This window comes from Carettochelys insculpta, chromosome 14, assembly GCF_033958435.1.
Source record: "Carettochelys insculpta isolate YL-2023 chromosome 14, ASM3395843v1, whole genome shotgun sequence".
NCBI lineage: Eukaryota > Metazoa > Chordata > Testudines > Carettochelyidae > Carettochelys > Carettochelys insculpta.
In genome coordinates, this window is record NC_134150.1 from 4155778 (window position 1) to 4177553 (window position 21776).

Genomic DNA, 21776 nt, shown 5'->3' on the forward strand with positions numbered 1-21776 from the left:
CAACTCCCACTGGCTTCCACCAGAGTTGTGGTTGCTCAGCGCCTCCTCCCAGTCTCGTGTCTCATTTCTTGGCCGCTTGAAAACACAGCTAAGTTTCAAGCATTGCCTGGAGAGGGTCATGATTTCAGAGAGGGCCGGGCAGCTGCCTTCTGGAAACCAGCCCCTTTCACGCTGTCTCAAGCTCGGCCCCCAAACCCTGAGGCAACCACAATCTCTGCTTAGTGACGGCCTGGGGAGCTCGTGAACGGCAAGCCGGGCTCAGAACCAAAGCACGGGCTGGTTCCCATCCATAGCGGCAGCGTTTTTCCAGAGGTTCTCTACAGCTGTAGAGGCAGCAAAGCCACGGCGTGTCCTTTTCGTGGTTGTCTCCTGTTCTCGGATGCCCTGCGAGATCCTAAGTGGCCTTCACCCTTTGAAGCTGTGTGCGGGGGAGGGCTGTGGCGACCGCTGCCTGAGGTGTCAGAGGAGAGGTGCAGAGTCCTGGGTTGAGTTGAGCAAAAAGTAGCCTGTTTGTACCTCTCATTTTTCTCCTCCTCCTTTCAGGGCTCCTGGATCATCTCATTGCTGGAGAAAACAACCCAGCAAGTGAAGTGTCTCCCACGCAGGAACACGAGAGCGTGACAGGCCTCAGCCGCCAGCCGTCCCCCAGGGAGGAAGGACCAAGGTGCTTTTCTTCTACTGGGGGGCTGTCCGCTGCGCCCCTCACGGGCTAGGCAAGAGATGCCAGATCACGTCCACTCGTCTTCATTTCAGGCACCATCTGGGGAGGGTCTGGCTGCGCAGCCCCTCAGGCCTGGCCTGGGTCTGACCTGGGATAGACCGGGCTTCCCTTGATCTCACACTGTGACAGCCCCCTTGCTGGGCTGCGCGGGGCGAGTCTGGGTCTGCCGTTCCCCACCCGTGGCCCGGTGGATGAGAGAGAACGTGCTGTGAACCAAAAGCTGAGAGAGCCCTTGTCCTGGGCAGTAATGAGCCATAGCACCAGCTCCCGCCTGGCAGATTCACCTCAGCTCTCCAAAACCAGCCTCCTCAGCATCCTCGGCAGCCCCCAGCCTGAGGCCATGAGCCTGCCCGACTCCATGTCCCCCACCCCCAAGAGCGGCACCCCCTCGCCGGGGCCGCCCCAGCTTCCCCTGCTGGGCGCCGTGTGCCTGGACGGCGACTGGGAGAGCCGGGAGGAGCTGCGGCTGCGAGAGCTGGAGGAGGCCCGGGCCCGGGCGGCCCAGATGGAGAAGACAATGCGCTGGTGGTCGGACTGCACCGCCAACTGGCGGGAGAAGTGGAGCAAGGTGCGGGCGGAGCGCAACAAGGCCCGGGAGGAAGTGCGCCAGCTGCGGCAGAAGCTGGAGGCCCTGACCAAGGAGCTGACCGGCCTCAAGCGGGAGCGGCAGGAGGTGCTGAACGAGAACGAGCAGCTCGGCAAGGAGGTGGCGCGGCTGAGAGGGGAAGAGGAGCCGGAGAAGGAGCTGGACAACCGGGTGGCCTCGGAGAAGGAGGACGAGGGCTCCCCAGAGCAGGAGCCGGTGCGGGACGTGGGCTCGGACAAGCTGAGCAGAAACAAGGTGAGGGAGAGGGGGTGGGGCTTGTGCCCAGTCCAAGAGGAGGTGTGTCTCAGGCAGTGCGGCCTAGTGGATGGAACACTGAGGGGAGCTGGGTTCTGCTCTCGGCTAGGTCGCTTTGCGCCAAGTTGTTTCCCCTTCCGGTTCCTCAGTTTTCCCATCTGTAAAATGGGGCTAAGGAAGTTGGCTCCCTTTGGACAGCACTGGGAGCTCTACCAAGGAGAAAGGTGAGGTGGAGGTGGGATGTGAAATAAATGCCCATGTTTGGGCGCTTCCCAAGCATGGAGCTGTGAGCTCAGAGCTGTGGTGCCCCAGAGAGCATGCACAAGCGAAATGGGAAAGGCTGGAGGCCTGGGCCCCGGCAGATGCCGTTATCAGGATGGGTTGTGGTGAGATTCAAGGGGGGCTTTAGAATAAGGGCAGCTTGCTGGGGTGCCGGGAGAAGCTGATGCAAGAGCTCAGAGATGATCATAGCAGTCCCGTCTAACACTGGGGGCAGGGAACGAGGCATGTTGGGGCAGAGAGGGATGTGGGGGGCTGGAGGGAAGCAGGGGGGCAGAGAGGTGGCATCAGAGGGAGGCTGGGGGCAGAGGGATTAGGGGAGCTGGCCCCTCTCTTTGGAAAAACTACTGCACTGGGGGGGGGTGAAGCACTGGAATGTGTTACCTAGACAGGTGGTGGAATCTCCATCCCCAGAGGTTTTTAAGTCCCGGCTTGACAAGGTCCTGGCTGGGATGAGTTAGTGGGGGCTGATCCTGCTTGAAGCAGGGGGCTGGACTCAATGACCCCCTGAGCTCCCTTCCAGCCCTGGGACTCTATGACTCTATGATTCTCTAGCCCTGGTCCCATGGGCTCTGTGCCACCAGGAGTGACCTGCTTGGAGTCCAGACCTCCGGCTGCAGCTGGGCCGGGTGCTGGCTGCAGGGTCGGCGCACCGTCGGGGCCGTTCCATTGGAGCATGGCCTGTGTGGCCAGCCAGGCTGGGATGCCGACGCTGTGGCGAGTGGGAAGGAAGCCCCGGGGAGTCACGGTGCTGACGGTCCCTTTGTCCCTCCGTCCAGGAGCTGGATCTGATGGAGAACATCCTGAGGAGCAAAGCGGAGGGGCCCGAGTGCTGGGAGCAGCGCAGCTCTGTCAGCGTCCGCACGGCCTTCGCCCGCCCCGAGCGGAGCCGGCTGCTCTGGGAGGACGTCGGCCTCGGGGAGGAAGACGCCACCAAAGTGACGGCGCTGAAGCTGCGGCTGGACGAGTCCCAGAAAGTGTTGCTGAAGGAACGGGAGTGAGTGCGGCCGCTTACACCCCTGCCCGCCCTCTCCGGACTGCCGGGGCCGGCCAGGGCGCAGGGTTAGCCTGGGCAGCTCAGCCTGGCCTGGAAATCTGCCTCAGTCGCCCTCCAGGGTGCAGACCTCCGAGCCCAGCCGCTGGCCTGGGCTGCCCAGTTCCTGGCCTCCGCTGGGAGCTTCCCAGGGTCCGGCTCCAAACGGGGTGTCCGTCTGCATCACCCCAAAGGGGAAGGTTGAGGCGGGCAGACGGGCCCTGCCCCCACGGTGCCCCATCCTCCCAGGCCATGCCCTACCCTGTCACTCTGCCTCTTGGCATTTGGTTGATTTCTGGCTTCTGAGGCTCTGCCCTGAATACTTCAATGGCCAAAGGATTTCGCTGGTACTTGGCCCTTGTAGCTGAGGCCTGCCCTCGGGGCCCATGGGAGAAAATAGCCCCCTGCACGTACAGCAGTGACTGCAGCCTGCTGTGGCTCTGAGAGGCCAGAGCCGTGGGTTTAAGCTGTCTGAAAGCTGCCTCCACCGAGGGCCTGGTCTCCTGCCGCGGCTGGAGCCTTTCCTAGCCTCAGCCCTGCCAGAGCCTGCACCCCGTCGTCTCTTCCAGGGACAAGCTGTCGCTCAGCAAGCACATCGAGAAGCTGGAGGGCGAGCTCAGCCAATGGAAGATCAAGTACGAGGAGCTGAGCAAAACCAAGCAGGAGGTGCTGAAGCAGGTGGGGGAGCTCGTCCGAGGCCCTGGGGGCGCCCAGAAGGGGTCTGGCACGCGGCCACCTCACCGGCTTTGTCGGGCGGGGCTCATTCTGAGAACTCAGCGGGCGCGATATATACGTTCCCCTTCCTTCTGCCCTGCCCTGACGTCATTAGTACTTCGCGTCCACCAGGGGGCACCCCTGCTCCAGGAAGGTCCTCCTCATCCTCTACTCCCCTTCATTCCCACCGCCCAGCTGGCCAGGTACCTGGCTGCCCATCTTGCCGATGGTCTCTGGGCAAAAAGTTACTTGAGTCACCGTACAGCTGCCGTGAGCGGGGGGTTACTTAAGTACAAGTCACCGGTGTCCCTCTGGAAAACGACTTGAGCGTAAGTACACGTGCAGCGTACAAGTGTGCACCCCAAGCATCGTGACAGGCTGGGGTCTGACTGGCTCGGTAGTAGTTTTGCAGAAAAGGACCTGGGAGTTGTAGTGGACGAGAAGCTGGACATGAGTCAACAGTGTGTCATTGTAGCCAAGAAGGCTAATGGCATATTAGGTTGCATCAAGAGGAGCGTTGCCAGTAGATCCAGAGAAGTGATTATTCCTCTTTATTCAGCTTTGGTGAGGCCGCATCTGGAGTGCTGTGTCCAGTTCTGGGCCCCCAATTATAGGAAGATTGTGGATACACTGGAGAGGGTCCAGCGGAGGGCGACCAAAATAATTAGGGAACTGGAGCGTATGACTTATGAAGAAAGGTTGAGGGAATTGGGACTGTTTAGTCTGCAGAAGAGAAGACTGAGGGGGGACTTGATACCAGCCTTCAACTTACTGAAGGGAGGCTGCAAAGAGGCTGGAGAGAGGCTGTTCACAGTGGTCACGGGTGGCAGAACACGGAACAATGGTCTCAAGTTGCGGTTGGGAAGGTCCAGGTTGAACATTAGGAAAAACTTTTTCACTGGGAGGGTGATGAAGCATTGGAATGATCTACCCAGGGAAGTAGTGGAGTCCCCATCCCTAGAGGTATTTAAGTCTTGCCTTGACAAAGCTCTGGCTGGGCTGGGCTGATCTTATGGGTTTGGTCCTGCTTAGAGCAGGGGGCTGGACTCGATGGCTTTTTTAGGTCTCTTCCAGCTCTATTGTTCTACGATTCTGTGATGATCTTCGTTGTGCTCAAGTAAGCAGCTGCACTTTTACTCAAGTAACTTTGGGGGTACTTTTCCCACCTTGGCTTGGCTGCGCCAGCTGAGGCAGGACTGGCGGGATTAGGACAGATGTTCCTTGCTGCCATCTGAAGTGACTCACAGCCCACGGCGGGATGCCCGGGGCCCGGCGTTCGCTATTTGTGCCGGGTCCTAGCACATCTGTACGCATCCCAGCCGATTAGCGGGTCGAATTCTCCTCAGTACAGCTAACTCTCCACCCCTTTCTGGATGTAAATCAGTTCCCATTCCAGGCCTTGCTGCCGGCCTGGTTCCCAGCGTGAGGGCCGCGGTGACCGCTCTGTCTCCCCCCAGCTGAACATCCTGAAGGAGCTCCACCAGGACGAGCTGGGGCGGATTTCGGAGGACCTGGAGGACGAGCTGGGGGCTCGCTCGAGCATGGACAAGAAGCTGGCGGAGCTGCGCACGGAGGTGGGCGTGGGCAGGCTGTGGGGACGGGGGGTTGTTGCAGCAGCTCCCGGAGGACCGAGATTCCCAAGCCCAGCTCCCAGGAAGACGGAAGAGAGCTAGGCATGGGGTACCCACGGCTCCTGTCCCCTGGGCTGCACACTTGGCACTCAGAGCTCATTCCTTAGGCAGACGCCGTCGGGCACAGGGCCGTCCCCACTGATCGCAAATGCAGCCACATGGGCACCACGAAATTTGAGGCATCGGATTGCCCCAGATTCTATGCAGCTGCATATAGGCTCCTGGGGGTCAGCTCTATCTCCCGGCTGGCTGCTCCACCCAGGGGCTCAGCACTGGCTCCAGCAGCCCCCCTGCACCTTCCTCTGGTTCTGGTTAGGGACCGCCCTGGGTACCACGGCATAACTGGCTGGAGATGCGGAGGTGTCCAAGCTGGGATGCCTTGAAGAACATCCACTCTTTGGTTACGGGCCCCAGCATCCAATGGCTCTGTTTGCTTTCGCCCACAGAGCCCCAAGGCCAGCTCCACCGGGGTTCTGCTACTCCGGGTGGGATGTTGCTATAGTCACTGGCTACGAGGTGGGATCAAATCTCCCTCGACTAGCTGGACCACAGGGAAAATAGCCTACTACCGCTGCCGGCCAAGGGAGCGTGTTCCAGGCCCTGAACTCTAGTCCTCTGGATGACCCCTGGTGGCGGGGTGGGGGTATCACTCTCAGACTGGGGAGCTCAGTGGTGACACCCCACATCCCTTTCCATCATACCAGATGGAGCGGCTGCAAGCGGAGAACGCGGCAGAGTGGGGGAAGCGGGAGCGGCTGGAGACGGAGAAGCTGAACCTGGAGCGGGAGAACAAGAAGCTGCGGGCTCAGATCGAGGACCTGGAGGACGTGCTGGCCCGCAAACGCCGGCAGACGGCCAGCGCGCTGGACACTGACCTCAAAACCATCCAGGCCGAGCTCTTTGAGAAGAACAAGGTGAGGTTCTTGGGCCCAGCATGGCCACCAGCCTCTGCTGTCACCACCTGTGGGGAGATTCTTGCCTTGAGAAACCCCCCGATCAGGGACAAATTCGGCACTCGACATTAGGGATTATAGAGAGAACTTCCCAGCTGTACCGACAGAATGATGGGGACAAACTTAGCTATAACCACTCAGGAAGAGAGAGATCTTGGAGTCCTGGTGGGTAGTTCTCTGCAAACATCCCCTCGTGTAGCCTCAGTCAAAAAAGGAAAACAGAATGCTAGGAATCATTAAAAACAGATAGAGATAGGCCAGAAAATATCTTATTTTTCCTCTACAAACCCACGGCACTGAATACTGCGTACAGATGTGGTCACCTCGTCTCCAGAAGGCTAGATCGGCGTTAGGAAAGGTTCATAGAAGAACAACAAAACTAACTGGAGGTTGGAATGGGTCCCATCTGAGGCAAGATTAAAAGGCCTGGGGCTTTTTGGCTTAGAGAAGAGGAGACTAAGGAGAGATGTGATAGAGGTCTACGAAATCATGACGGATAAGGGAAAACATGAATAAGGAAGAGAAGTTTACTTGTTCCCATAAGAACGAGGGGTCACCCGATGAAATTAATAGGTAGCAGGTTTAAACCTAACAAAAGGAAGTTGTCCTTCACGCAGCGCTCCTCGCCGGAAGAGGGTGTGAAGACCTGGTCTTCAATCGCATTCAAAAAAGAACTAGATAAATTCATGGAGGTTAGGTCCCTCAGTGCTCGGGTAGGAACGGTGTCCCAGCCTGTTTGTCAGGGGCTGGAAATGGCTGACAGGAGGCGGGATCGCTTTGGTGATTCCCTGGTCTGTTCACTCCCTCTAGGGCACCTGGCCTTGGTCTGTGTGGGTAGACAGGAGACTGGGTTAGGTGGACCTTTGGCCGTTATAATGTTCTGTTATCTGGGGCTGGGACACATGGGTCTGTCACAGAACTGGAAGGGACCTTGAGCAATCATCAGGTCCCAACCCCTGCCCTCACGGCAGGACCTATCACCAGCCCTGACAGGTATTTTTTAATCTAACCTGCCCCAGACCCTTGAAAGGTCCCTTCAAGGATGGTGCCCAGGAGCTCAAGCTCAGGAGGCCAAGTCACGTTTATGGGCTTCTCCTCTGCTCCTTTGGGATCTCACCGAGGGAGCAACGGGGGTGGGTGGAGAAGGGATCATTTGCACTCTGCTGTGAGTAGGTGATGGAGGAGCTCGGCCACATGCCTCCAGTGAGAGGGGCCCTGACACCTCAGCCATCGTGTGATCAAGGCCCCGCGCCGGGCTGTCTGTTGACACAATGCTCTGGGGGCGCTGACTGCGTTGTGTCTTGGGCTCTACCACCCGGGGCCATTGCAAGAAAGGAGGGAGAGGAGGCTGCTACCTTGGTGGCTTTTTGTCCTGCTGTGAGGGACAAGACAGCTCAGTTAACCTTCTCCCATGAGTGCCCAAGGCCCGTGGGTTTCTGCATGACCTGGTTGCCTCTGGAGAGGCACTGCTGAAGCAGAGGAGGTTCCAATCCTGAGGGTTTCCAGCTGGGGACAGAGAAAAGCTCTGGCTGTGCCTTTCGGGCTGTGTGTGGGTGGCAAATCCCCCATTGTTTGAGGTTCTTCCGTCATTGGGTGTGTCCCTACCTGGAGCCCACGGGGATGGAGTGAAGGTACTTTTCCCACCTCCACCCTCTCCTCCAGCTGTACAGAAAGCCCCGTACATTGACTCCCTGCCCCTCTCTAAACCCCTCGGCTTGCGGCCCCAGCTTGGGAGACCTGGGATAATATATTTTTCAGAGGAAGGATGGAGGAGAGGCAATGGTTTGGGTAAGGGACTGCAAGTCAGGACTCCTGGGTTCTCTTCCCTGCTGCGTGACTGACCCTGAGTAAGCCAGTTCCCCTCTCTCTGCCGCACTTGCCCCAAAAGCAGGGAGATGATCGGTCGCCTCTGCTACGGCTAGCGGAAGGCTTATTTCCCTAGGGTTTCTTCAGTGCTTCAAGAGGCTGGGGGCGGGCAGAGTATTCACACAGCGGCTGGCGGGCCGGTCCCAAACGACCCACCTCCCAGGCTGCCGACACCCTGACCCCTCCCGCTGCCCTGCCAGGAGCTGGCCGACCTGAAGCACGTCCACAGCAAGCTGAAGAAGCAGCACCAGGAGAAGATGGCTGAACTGGCGCACGCCAACCGCCGGGTGGAGCAGCACGAGGGGGAAGTGAAGAAGCTGCGTCTGCGGGTGGAGGAGCTGAAGAAGGAGCTGGCGCAGGCGGAGGATGAGGTAAGGCTGGAGCACGCGCCCTGGCTCGGCGATCTAGAGCAGCTGGGAAATCAGGGCTCCCTACTGAAGCGGCGCCGTGGGCCAGCTGGCTCCGAGAGGCTGCGCGTGGCTCGGAGCAGAGGGAGGTGGAAGGGCAGGTGAGTTAACGCTGCTGCAGTTAAACAGCCGAAGCAGCACAGACGCCACGAGCTGGGACTTAGGAGGGTCGTAGTTCCACAGAGGTTAAGGCCGCGACGGGCAGTGGCAAATCAAGACCGGGCCACACGAGTGGCCCTTCTCCGTCTCCATGGCCGCCGCAGCCCGTGGCCCATTGCGGTTCCACCTGCCCCTCGCACCCTGGGGCTCCGGAGCCCTGCCCTTACCTGCTCCCTCCCAGCACTTTCGGAATGCGCAGGTCACCTGGTGCGTGTGTTCCATTCCCCACGCCCTCCGCCCCCCAGCCGGAACACGGCGCACAGCTGATTCCCGGAGCTCCAGCTCTGGGAGGAGCTGGGACGGAGTTCCCTTTGGGTGATTCGCGTGCTCTAAAAGGCCTGGGAGGGAAGAACCGCAGGGCTTGGGTGCCCCAGTGCATGAGAGGCACCTGTGGGAGGGGGCAGCCGTGGGGTTCATGGGTTGCAGGTGGAGGCCCAATGGGCTGTATCCACAGGCTGCCCTCCGCTGGGTTTTGGTCAGGAAGACCCGTACAGCCAGACTTTCCTGCACAGCATGGGCCATTAAGTTTCACTTAATTACCTCCTGTGCTGAGCCCAGCAATATTGGGCCTGGCTAACCCATCTCTTCCAGACGGGCAGCCAATCCGGATATGGAAGTGAGGAATCACTACTTCCCTCAGGGCTTTGTCTTAGGGGAGATCTGAGGTCCTGGGTCACCTTGAGGATGTCACTTAATTTCTGCCATCCCCCTCCCTGCCTGTAATGGGGATATTGATAGCCACAGCGCAGAGGGGCTGCAAAGATAAAATTCACGCTGTCTGGGCGAGTCTCAGATGCTGCAGCGAGAGGGTTATATGAGACAAAGACGGAGCAATACCTAGCTATTGTCTGCTGCTCTTCAAGGGTGGACCTCAAAGTGCTTCACAAAAAAGGGCAGGATCATTGTCCCTATTTAACAGATGGGGAAACCGAGGCACGAATATTTGTCCAAGGTCACCCAGCATGCTGGGGCAGACCTGTGAATAGAATCCCAGGTCTCCCGAATCCCAGTCTGGTGATTTACCCACTAGGCAACACTGCCTTCCCCCTAGAGAGAGAGGGAAGTCCACCTATGAGAACCTCGCAAACTATCAACATTCCCCTTTCACAGCGAGATGGCTCCTTTGCCATAGAACTGTAATAGCAGCTCCCGTGCAAGTAAGATCAAGGCCATCTAGGTACTCTGCAGGGGAGGTCTGGCTGCCGAAAGAGCCAAGTGCCTTAGTCCTGTCCCTAGCGAAGTTTCACTGCTGCTAAGAGGTAACCAGAAAGGTCCTTGTCAACTATGACCGTGAAGGCTCAGGAAATAGGCTAACAACGTTGTAATGGGTCACCTGCTTGTGAGCGCCCCCCCGCCCCGTGGCCAAAGGGTGCCCCCTAAGGTCTCTCCTGTTTGCCTGACGAGATTCCGGAGCTAGGATCTGACGAGCTTTGTCTGTCAGCTCGTGGGTCAGGCTTTGGCCACGGGGGCCTGGGTCTTGCGCACATCTAAGTTCAGCTCACACTCAGAGCCATCTAAGGTGCTGCTGGTCTCCAAGACAGTGTAGAGATTTGCCTGGGGCAAGCTCCTGAGAGGAACTGTCTGGCGGTAGCCCAGCAGCTTCTTTTATATTGGCCTGCTGGGCCCTGATTGGCTGCTGCAGAGACAGCCACTCTATGCTTCCTGGAGGACCTTTTTTCTGCTCCTTTCACTGGGATGGGGTGTGGCAAGGCCTCTGGCCTCCTGTAGGGGGCATCAGGGGTTAGTCCACCCCATCACAGAGGTAAAGAGCCTCTCCCACCTCAGATGCCAGTTCATCTCCTGCCGAGGTCAGTAACATCTGCAGGTTACTCTCGGAGAGACGACGCCCCATGTGGAATGGGTCTGGCCAGGTCCTAGTGAGCCAGTCGGTCCCTGTCGCTAGCTGCCTCTCTCGCTTAGCAAGGATTGATGGCCATGCAAGGTGCTCACCCCCCAGGAGCGCCCTCCAGGACAGGTGCTGTGCATTCTGGGATAAGAATCTAGTACAGCTGGTCATGATGCGCCTGTTCCACGCACCTCAATACAGGCCTCATGCGGCCACTTCTGGGGGTGAGCGGTTAGCTTAGGCCATGTCTACATTACCCGGAAGATCGGCCCGCTGAGGTTCAATTTTCCAGGGTTCGATTTTGGGCATATATTGGGGATGCGCAAAATCGACCTATCAGGAATTAGTGTCGACTGGGGAGAGTTTCTCCCGTCGACTTCCCTCTGCTTGGACGACCAGGTAAGTCAATCGCAGATGCATCGATTCTGGCGAGGCAGCTGTCATAACTAGAATTGCTATCTGCAATTGACTTATTTCCTTCATGCAGACCTGGCCTCGAGCACCTTGGCGTTCCTGCTGATGTGGCACAGGCAACGTTTGCTATGGAGGCCTATCAGTTAGGGCAGAGGGTCCCAACCTGAGGTGTGTGTACCCCGGGGGTCCGCGGGGGAATTGCAGGGGTTCTGTGAAAAAAATAAAAGATAAATAAAAAACATTCTAGAAAATAAGTTTTAAATAAATGACAAAGTTGCAATCAGTTTTTTTTTACATTAAAGATCTTCCAATAACGTTATTAACTGCTGTCCAAAAATCTACGCTGGGCTTTCCCTTTTTATTTAATAAAGCACAGAATTGGGCGTTGGTTTAGAACGAGTAGCGGTACGAGACAAGGAGATCCGATATCGCTGAGTATCTTCATCACGCATCTAGAGAGAGTGATGGACAAGATCAAGGAAGAGGTAGAAGAGATATCTGTGCCTGGGATGAGAATTAACAACTTGAGGCTCACGGATGATGTAGTTATCACTGAGGAAGATGAGAAGCTGGCGAGAACGGTGCAGGTGCTAAATGAGGAAGGGAAGCGGTACAGACTGATTATGAACATCAATAAAACAAAAACAATGGTATTTGGAGATAAGGAAATAGGAAGGAAGATCAGTGTGGATAGAACTGAAGTAGGGAACATAGAGAAGTTCATGAATCTGGGAAGCAACAATGTACGATCTAGACTGTAAGAAGGAAATAGCAACTAGAATAGCGAAAGCAAGAGGGAGTTTGAAGGCGATGGGTAAGATCTGGAAAAGCAAAGCAATTAGCTTAGGAACGCAGCTGGGCGTCTTGAAAACGTGTGTATTCAGCAGCATGTTGTACGGATATGAGACATGGGTGAAAACGAAAGGTTCAAAGAGAAGAATATTGGCGTTCAAGAAAAGTTGTGTATAGAAAGAGCCTGAGAATAGGACAGATGCAGAAGGTCACCAATGGGGAATTATATAGGAAGATGCAGACAAAAAAGAACCTACTGCAGAAGGTTATACAACACAGGTTACAGCTATTCAGGCGTATTTGCAGAATGAACGACAAACGAAAAATCAAGATCCTGGTATTCGGCCTAACAGATGGTTCAAATAGGAGAGGCAGATCCCACAGAGACTGGGTAGATGATCTTGTGGATTGGTGCGGAGCTAGTCTACAGAACCTAAGCCACTCCGCACTGGAAGGATGGAAGAAAATAGAGAAGGAGGCCTCAGACACCAACAGGTGCTGAACCCAGGGTTGTTTCTGATGATGATGATGACAGAGCAGCTAGAATTGTGTTCGATGGGGGTCTGGGAACGGTTTAGGAGGTGATTGGGGATCTGCAGACAGTTTGGAGGGAAGATTGGGGGCCTGCACTAGTGAAAAGCCTGGGAACTGCTGAGTTATGGCTATGCCACATATGCCATCTAGAGGGTAGTTGCTAGGACTCAGGGTCAAATCTGAGCCAACGACCTTCCGTGCGTGCAGCCAGTCTCCCATCAGCACTGCTGTTGCGCTGCAGAAAAGAACGGGGTGTGCACGGCGCGTTGAGATGCCGAGCCACAGAATCCAGGACATTCCGAGCCGTTTCCACCAGGTACCGGTTCCACCCTAGATCTGACTCTCCCATCTCAGCTGGCTGGGCTGTCCTGCACGCCGCGTCAGTGGCAATGGCTGGCGTTGGTGGGGTGAGACCAACTCCACTGCCGACGGCGAAGACAGCCGTGTTTTTCTTTGCCCGGCAGCTTGACGAAGCCCATAACCAGACACGGAAACTGCAAAGGTCCCTGGATGAGCAGACGGAACAAAGCGAGAACCTCCAAGTGCAGCTGGAGCACCTGCAGTCCAGGTGAGGAGGACTAGGACTGGGGTCTTTGCCGACCAGACCCGGGCAGGGGCAGAGAGTGGAACACGGGACAATAGGCAGGACAGAGGTAAAGATGGGCCGGGGGAAGTGGGAGGTTTGGGTAGAAGGATTGAAAAGGGGACGCGTCCAGTTGTCCTGCCAGGGCTCGAGAGCAGGGCTCCAACCTCAGGGTAGGCTGTTAAAATGCAGCGACCTGGCCTTGAATTGGCTGTGAGGTTTATACTTCCATCCCACCAACCAGTTCTCAAGTTCCTCAAATGCTATAACAACTTGAACCACAAAGACACAGGCTGCTCCTGTGGGTTCTCTGATCTGTCTTGCCACCTAGCTGAGCTTGCTGTGGTAGAATCATAGAGCACTAGAATGGTAAGGGACCTCGAGAGGTCATGGAGTCCAGTCCCCTGCCCTCATGGCAGGACCAAGCACTGTCTAGACCATCCCTGATAGGTGCCTATCTAGCCTGCTCTTCATATCTCCAGTGATGGAGGTGGTGGAATCTCCATCCCTGGAGATTCTTAAGTCTGAGCTTGACAAAGTCCTGGCTGAGATGTTTAGTTGGGGTTGACCCTGCATTAGGCAGGGGGCTGGACTTGATGGCCACCTGAGGTCCCTTCTAGCCCTAGGATTTTTACGATTCTATGATTTTATGAATGATGGAGATTCCACAACCTCCCCAGGCAATTTATTCCAACATTTAACCACCCTGACATATAGAAAGCTTTTCCTAATGCCTAACCTAAACCTCCCTGGCAGCAGTTTAAGCCCCTTCCTTCTTGTCCTATCCATAGAGGCCAAGGAGAACAATTTTTCTCTCACCTCCTTGTAACACTTATTTAAGTACTTGTAAATAGCGATCCTGTCTCCTCTCAGTCTTCTCTTTTCTTAACTAAACAAGCCCAGTTCTTTCAGTCTTCCCTCATCGTTCTTGTTCTCTAGACCTTTCATCATTCTTGTTGCTCTTCTCTGGACCTTCTCCAATTTCTTCAGATCTTTCTTGAAGTGTGGTGCCCAGAACTGGACACAATACTCCAGCTGAGGCTTAATCAGTGCAGAGCGGAGGAATGATTTCTGGTGTCTTGCTCACAACACTCCTGCTACTGCATCTCGGAATCACTTCTGCCTTTTTTGCAACAGCGTCACACTGGTGACCCATATTTAGCTTGTGGTCCACTCTGACCCCTAGATCCCTTTTTGCAGTACTCCTTCTGAGACCGCCGCTTCCCATTGTGTATGTGCGCAACTGATTGTTCCTTCCTACGTGAAGTACTTTGTATTTGTCTTGGTTGAGCTTCATCCTATTTACCTCAGACAATTTCTCCAGTCAGTCCAAAACGTCCCATACACCAAAAATCACAGCCATAGTCAAGCTGATCCCTCATCCGAAAGGGACAGTCACTCACCCCAGATTAGTTGCATGTTACATCTCACACCAAAGACAACACTGGTAGCCAAGCCTATCACGAGTGTCCTAAAAATGTATTAACTAGGACCTGGAAATAAGAGTTATTGCCAGGGTCAAGCAAGTAAACACACCCACCCACCCATACACACACAGAGATGAGTTCTAGTCTCAACGTTTCCAAAAGGAATAGAAGGTTCTATAACGAGCAAGCTCTAAATGGCCGTTAGGGCTAATCCAGGCCAAGCACTAGGGATCTTCTGCTTATGCCTAGAAATCCTTGCGCCCTCAGGCAAAGTTTCCTCTAATTTTCTCCCTCCGTGGGCGGAATAAATTTTGTTATGTGCAGATGTCCACCACTACCAGAAACCCATGCTGCCCACTGTGCTAATCAGCTGGCCGGCACCTGAATCTCTCCTTGGTGGCCGCCCAAGGGCTCAGCATCCAGGGAACAATGACCTCGGGGTCCAGGCAACATACACGGTTCCTCCATGTTAGGATTTTTTTATTCCTTTTGCTTCCAGTTGCAAATTCAGCTCTGCAGAGCAATTGACTTGCATGTCTCCTCTGCATGGATGCGGGGAGGTGGGAATCAGTTTGCCCTCTGATGTTCCGCCGTAGTTCTGTCTGGTGTCGCTGGGCCTCCTTTGCTGGGCAGAAGACATCGTCCCCTGTTGGGAACTAGTATTTCGCACCTGGTAATGCTTCTCTCCTGCCTGGTGATTTACGGTTACAGAGCAAATACTTAATACGGGTTGTGCCTCCCTGGTCCCGCACCCTCAGGACCTGACTGGTCCCGAACAAGGAAATCTGCTGGGGCAGGGAAGGTCAATGCCAGTCCCTCGGCTGCTGCCCTGCTCCGGTGGCCGCAGATGCACCAGCTTTTGCCAAGCAGGGACTGGGGGAGCCCCTGAGTGAGAGAGCAGGGTGGATGCAGAGCCCCGGCAGTGCAGCCCTGTGGGAGCACACCGAGCCCTGCAGCAACTGGTCTGCACTCCCAGCTCCTACTGCTGCCTGCGGGGCAGTGCTCCTGGTCCCCGGCCCTGGGGCTCCCCAGCCAGCCTGCCTCCTCCCCTGAGCACCCCCCATCCCTGCTTCCCTCCCTCTTGCCCTGAGCTTGAGGGCTGCAGATGAGCTATTTGCAGTGCTTCAGAAGCTCTGGGAGGGCAGGGGAGGAGGAGTCGCTGATGGCCAAACGTGTATTACCTGCTAACAGGGGTTACAGATGCGACATTAAGGCTACGTCTGCATGGGCACGCTACATCGAAGTAGCCTGTTTCGAAGTAAGAACATCGAAATAGGCTGCTTCGACGCATATCGTCTATACGTCCTCCAGGGCTGGTGCCGTCGACGTTCCACGTCGAAGTAGCGATGGGGAACGTCGAAAGGAGCCGCCCCAGATGGAAATGCAGAGCGTCCACACACACAAGTGCTCCCCATCGAAATAAGGGGCCAGCAAAGCCTGCGGACGGCGTCACAGGCTGGACTAGCCCTTCTGGGACAAGAGCAAGCCAGTCCCAAAAAAGGGACCCTCCCAGACACACTTGGCCTGCACAGCACGAGGTCCACAGAGCCGACAACTGGTTGTAGACCCCGTGCACGCAGCATGGACCCCCAGCTGCAGCAGCAGCAGCCAGAAGCCCTGGGCTAAGGGCTGCTGCCCACAGCGACCATAGAGCCCTGCAGGGGCTGGACAGAGCGTCTTTCAACCCCTCAGCTGATGGCTGCCATGGAGGACCCCCCTATTTCAATGTAGCAGGACGCGGATCGTCTACACACGCCCTACTTGGACGTTGAACGTCGAAGTAGGGCGCCATTCCCATCTTCGGACGGGAATAACGATTTCAACGTCTCGCCGCCTAACGTCGATTTCAACGTCGAAATAGCTCACGGCACGTGGAGACGCGACGCGTGCGAGTTCGACGTTGTGCCGGCTACTTCGAAGTAGCTGGCTAGTGGAGATGCACCCTAAGTGAGATTGATTCCTGTGCTCTTTACAAGCATTTCCTAGGGGGTTGGAACAGCTGTCAGGTGAGGAGAGAGGAAGAAGACGGGGACTTCTCAGCTTAGAGACGAGGAGACTGAGGGGGATGTGACAGAGGTCTATGAAGTCATGATTGGTGTGGAAAAAAGCAAATAAGGAAAAGTTCTTTGCCTGTTCCCGTAACACAAGAGCTAGGGGCGGGTCGCCCAATGAAATGAGTGGGCAGCCGGTTTAAAACGAACACAAGGAAGTTTTTCATCACTCAGCGCATGGTTGGCCCGTGGAACTCCTCGCCGGGGGATGTTGTGAAGACCAGGTCTTTATCAGGGATAAAAAAAGAGCTAGATCAATTCATGGAGGGTTAGGCCCATCACTGGCTGTTAGCCAGGCCGGGTAGGAACGGTGTCCCTGCCTCTGTTTGTCAGAGGCTGCAAACATGTGACAGGGGAGGGATGGCTCAATGATTCCCTGTTCTGTTCACTCCCTCTGGGACATGAAGCACTGGCCCCTGTCAGAAGACAGGAGAGTGGACCAGATGGACCTTTGGTCCAACCCAGCGCGGCCGTTTTAATGCTACTAACACACAGGGGAGCCAGACTGGTTCCCACTGTGTATTTGTCAGTTCCGTTGAGACCTAGCGACCTTGGCAAGAGCCGGCCCCGGGTCCGCCTGCACCACAAAGGCATGAAATGGGTGACAGATGGAAGGAGCAGAAAGGAAGGGCCGAGAAGAGAGGCTCAGGAGGCCTCGTTTGGTTGAGCATAGCCCTGTTCCTAATGGATTTAAAGCAGACCGGAATAAGAGCATCCACGCACCTTCCGCCCCTGTACGCCGGATTAAGCCACACCGCCAGCTCGGTTGGCACAACGTGGCAACTAGACTCGCCTCTGCAGTGGGCTCCAGGCTTCCAAACGGCAGCTGCCCTCTGGTCAGGGATGCCTCTGAGCAGAGGTGGGAAAAGTACTTACGAAGTTGCTTGAGTAAAAGTGCAGCTGCTTGCAACGTCTGGACAGTTGAGTACAACCAAGATGTGCGTGTGCTTTTACTCAAGTAGTTTTCCAGAGGGACACTGGTGGCTTGTACTTAAGTACACCCCTTCCCCCAGCAGCTGTACTTTTACTCAAGTAACTTTTTGGGTACTTTCTTCACCTCTGTCTCTGAGGAATAGGAACAAAACAAGCAGTCCCGTAGCACTTTAAAGACTAACAGTTTTGTTAAGGTGCTACAGAACTGCTTGGTTTGTTCGTGAAGGTACAGACTAACATGGCTAACCCTTTGAGTCTGAGCAAGAGGTTTGGTTAGGGGGTTCCTTCCACCCGACGGTCACAGTCTGGGAGCCTGTCCCTCACACCTAGGCTAGCAAGGCACAGGATAGCAGCTGCGAAAGATCAGGCCATTTTTTCTCGGGGGTGGTTATAGCCGTACATATAAGATAAAGCTCCTCATAGCAGGCTGGTCCTGAGACCAGCCTGGCAGCTGCTCACGCTCAGAAATCCCCGGCTGGGAAGCACTCGGGCTTGCCCAGCTGACATATGTTATATGGGCGTGATGGATGCATGGCTTCTGCCTCTTTGTTTTCAATGCACCTACCTCCTCCCCGGCGGTCACGTAGTGGGGGCGTCCCAGCCACCGGTGGGCACAGACGCCACAGCTAAGTGCTGCTAAGGGAGGGTCGCGTGGGACCCTGGAGAAACTCCGGAGGGACCTGGCCATGTCTGCCTGGCCTCAGCTGAGTCGGAGCCCTTCTGCTGGAAGCTGGGGGGAGGGGGAGGGGGACAAGGGGGATGGGAGGGTGTGTGGCTGGGGGCGGCCGTGAATTATTTATCAAGCGGAGCTGGAGGAAATTCTCCCGCCAGTGATAAATTGCGGCCAAGCAGCAAGAGGACTTTCCAAAGTGGGCTAATCCACTTAGCATCTCCCCTAGGGGCTGCCTGTCAGCGGGAGAGGGCAGGGTGTTGGAAGAACTGCCAGGCCCGTGATGTTTTCATTCAAGAAAGGCCTAGCAGGGAAAACCAGAGGAAGTCTCCCTCGGTCCCTGCAGCTTGCAGCAACACCCGCAGCCTGTGCCTGCTGCCCTGGCAGCCTCAGACCCTCCCTGCACCTCGGCCTGCAGCTGCAGGACCCCAGTAATGAAGTCTCCGGCAGCTGGAGGCTCTGCGTGCACGGCCAAGAGGTGCTCAAGAGCCCCAGAAGGCAGGGAATGGCCCTCCGCTCCAGTCAAACCCCGTGCGTCGTTGTTATCCCGGATTTGCCGCAGCCCCTCGGCGCAGGCTGAGACGAGAGGACCTGGTTTTTCTGTGGTGGAACCAGCAGGGAGGAGAAGGTTGGTGGGGAGGAACGCTGAGGCTGATCGCGCTTCACAAAGACGCTGTGCCAGCTCTCGGGCTTGGGTTTGCTCTGCCCCTCCACTTTCAGGGCCACGTTAAACACGCAGCAGCCCCCGACGGCTTCTAATCCCCTTTCCTGACCCGGGGAAGGGCCCCGCTGCCATCCCTTGTCCAAGCTCGCGGGAGGGCAGTTTCCATCAGAAGAGGGCCTGCCCCCAGCTGAGGTCAAGGTTCCACGAGAGGGTTCCGGCACCGTTCACACAGGCCAGACGACCTCATGTCACAACGCACGCCAGCCCGTCTTGCATGTAACCCCTCTGCTCCCAGGGTCTGGGGTTTGGTATCGGTTCCTCCAGGGGAGGAGGGATGGAGGGAGGGGTGGAGGCTGTGCAGCCACTGCCAAGCCAGGGCTTCTGCCTCTGTGGTTTCTGTGGTGCACCTCCCTCCTGCCCCACGATCGCCTAGGGCGGTGTCCTGACCACAGGTGGGTGCAGATGCCACAGCTCAGAGCTGCGAAGGGAGTGTCGGGTGGGAACCCGGACAAACTCCTGAGGGAGCTGGCCACGTCTCCCCGGTCTCAGCTGCGTCTGAGCCCTCCTGCTGGAGCTGTGGGGGGACGAGCAGAGGGGAGGAGGGTGCGTGGCTGGGGGCGGCGGTGAATTATTTATCAAGCGGAGCGGGAGGAAATTCTCCCGCCCGTGATAAATTGCAGCCGAGGAGCAAGAGGACTTTCCAAAGTGGCCCTCCTGCCACAAGCCGCTTCTCCCCTCCCTCAGGCGGGTTGTCTAGGCAGGATCTACCTAATCCTCTTGGCTTCTCAAGACCACCTCCTGGGACCCCCCCCGGGCAGGCGCTCCCCTGTGCTCTCGGGAGCAAGCTCCATTGAATAGGACAAGCCACAGAGAGAGGGGAGTCGGTTGCAGAACCCCTTAGGACTACCCACGTGGTCTACAGCTCTAGCCACAGCAGCACCCCCAAATTCGGCAGGGACGTGGAGGTCTGGGAGACTTCCAAGGAGCAGCCTGCTCTGGCAGGAAGCAGCCCTGGGGTATCCGGAGGGGGCGCTCTTCTCCCTGCACCCAGCCGCACCCCAGCGTGCGGTTGAGTTACTCTACAGCTGGAGATACCAAAAGGAGGCCTCGATAACGAGTAGCCGCGGGGCTTCCCGAGCTTCTCCACCCACTGCCCTGGCTGACACCAACCTGCTGGAGTCGGACGCGGCCCAAATGTTGATACGTCTTCGATTGGACCGTTTGGTCTCTGTTTCTTGGCCTAAGCCATTGGGTATGTTGCTGGGCAACTCTTCAGTTGCTGCACCTTTGCAGGTCTGGGCCGTCCGGCTGTGAATGTTTTTGGCAGACACGTCGTTCTGGCCCAGCCCTGGCGGGGTGCAGCGGGGGTCTGGCCTGATGGAAATGCCTGTGGTTATGATATACGGCAGGTGGGCACCTCCCCGTTACCTCCAGGGGGTCACTACCAGTGGTCAAGGGAGCTGTTCATTATTTACTGCCTCTGTTCTCCTGGGAGGTGTCTCGGTTTGGAGCCTGGATGGAGCAGGGCGAGGAGGAGCCCAGCTTCACAGGCTCCATTGCCTGGCCTGGCCTTAGAGGAGTTCCTCCATCTTTGTCTAGGCGGTGCTTCGAGGTGTAACCCCGGGCCCCGTAGTAAACTAGATCTTTGGGAGGCTGAACTGGGATTGGGGGCCAGGCAGGGGAACAGGAGATGAGCTCGGCCAGGTGGGCCATCCCCGAAACCGCACTCTGCTTTGAGGGGCCCGGAGCGAGACGCAGGCCAAAGGGCTGGGATTTGCTCACGCGGCTGGTCATTCAGGGGAGGGGCTGGGCCTGATTCTCACCCTAAGGCCACTTTGCACCATTCTTCCACCATGCAGGGGCCGTCCACCCCACTCAGGCCCGTGGATGCAACCGGAGCCGTGTAAATGAGAATCGGGCCCAGAGGAGTGTTTCAGAAATGACCCCGTCCTCACACTGGCCCGACCGGACCCGTGGGGCCACCCCGGCACCGGCATCGGGCTGCTCAGCTCTGGGCTTCAGGCTTGGCCGACGAGGGGGTTCGGCCGTGCTCAGAGCTGGGCTGAGACTTCGGATTGCCGCGGAGCTGCCAGCAGCAGAGCTGGGTTCAGACCTGGGGAAGGGGCACGTGTGATGTGAGTGGATGGACGTGAGGCTGGGGGTCATGGCACCGCAGCCGGTGTAACCCACGCACCTCGGGGCGCTGTCCCAGGCAGTGGCATCTAAACCCCTCGCACAGAGAACGACTGAATCTCCTCAGCAGCCTTAGCTGAGAGCCAGCTGGTTTTGGCTGCAACTGGAGAGCAGCAGGTCAGCGACCCCCGGCACTGGTGCCAAGAGCGGTACGTGAGAGGATTTTTATCCGCATGCGGCAGCTCACTCCAAGCCAGGCCGCCTGTGGATTAGCAAAAGACCAGCTCATGCTACCAACCGCCCCCTCAATGGCAAAGCTCTGCACCTTCATTTGTTTCGTAATGAAGCTGTTGTCAGTAGGACTATCGGTGACTTTAAAAAGTATCACCGGCGCTCGGTCTGGACGTAACGGTCAAAAGGTCACATTTCGGCACCCCACCTCGGAAATGTTGCTGACCCCTGCTGGAGCACCTCCTGCATCGAGCTCCGGGGTCCCAGGTTTGAGTCTGCCTGGGAGTGGTTACGCCAGCACTGTGAGAAGTAGCTGAAGCTATTGGGGTACCTCAGGGATCAGCACCTAATTCGAGACAGAGGAAAGGAGCCTTTTTTTTTTTTTTCCAGAAAGCACTGAGCCCCTCTGGAAACCAGGCTCCTTGTCAGGCACGGTGGAAAAATCATGACAGTGATTTAGTCCTGCTTGCTGCAGAGTGACTCTCTGTTCCTCTTCCCCCCATCTGAAAAATGAGGATAATTACAGTGGCCCCGCTGTGCCGATCCGCGTGAGATCTACAGCTGCTGCACAGTGCAATGAAAGTGGTTTCAGAGTCATTATCCTCTGCCAGGAGTGGGACAACTGGAAGAACCTTCACTAGACCATGGCTTTAGCGCTCAGAGGAGGTGGAGGTACCCATCCAGGGCACGGCTACTAGTAGACGGGGTCCAGCCATCAGCGCTCATCCCCTCCTGTGCCCAGCCAGGCCACCAGCTCCCAGCTGCTGGGATCCTTCACCCTCCTGCCACTGAACGCCCTCCAGTCTCTGTGCTCGGGTGAGGATTTCACACAGGAGCACGAAGCGGCAAACAAACCAGTTCTTGGAGGAGAGCCCCATGGTGGCGGTGACGCCG

General features: G+C 56.7%; 1 protein-coding gene across 3 annotated transcripts in view; it reads left to right on the forward strand.

The window, feature by feature from the left end:
- The window catches only part of CCDC102A (coiled-coil domain containing 102A), a 58445-nt gene that overhangs the window by 28184 nt on the left and 8485 nt on the right, over nucleotides 1–21776 (forward strand). For all 3 annotated transcript variants that reach the window (XM_075009216.1, XM_075009213.1, XM_075009215.1), the window contains exons 2-8: nucleotides 544–1562; nucleotides 2621–2838; nucleotides 3444–3552; nucleotides 5046–5162; nucleotides 5924–6133; nucleotides 8239–8409; nucleotides 12655–12758. In XM_075009216.1, the coding sequence (XP_074865317.1) occupies nucleotides 969–1562; nucleotides 2621–2838; nucleotides 3444–3552; nucleotides 5046–5162; nucleotides 5924–6133; nucleotides 8239–8409; nucleotides 12655–12758 (1523 nt within the window). In that variant the 5' untranslated portion in view covers nucleotides 544–968. The remainder of the gene's footprint in view (nucleotides 1–543; nucleotides 1563–2620; nucleotides 2839–3443; nucleotides 3553–5045; nucleotides 5163–5923; nucleotides 6134–8238; nucleotides 8410–12654; nucleotides 12759–21776) is intronic.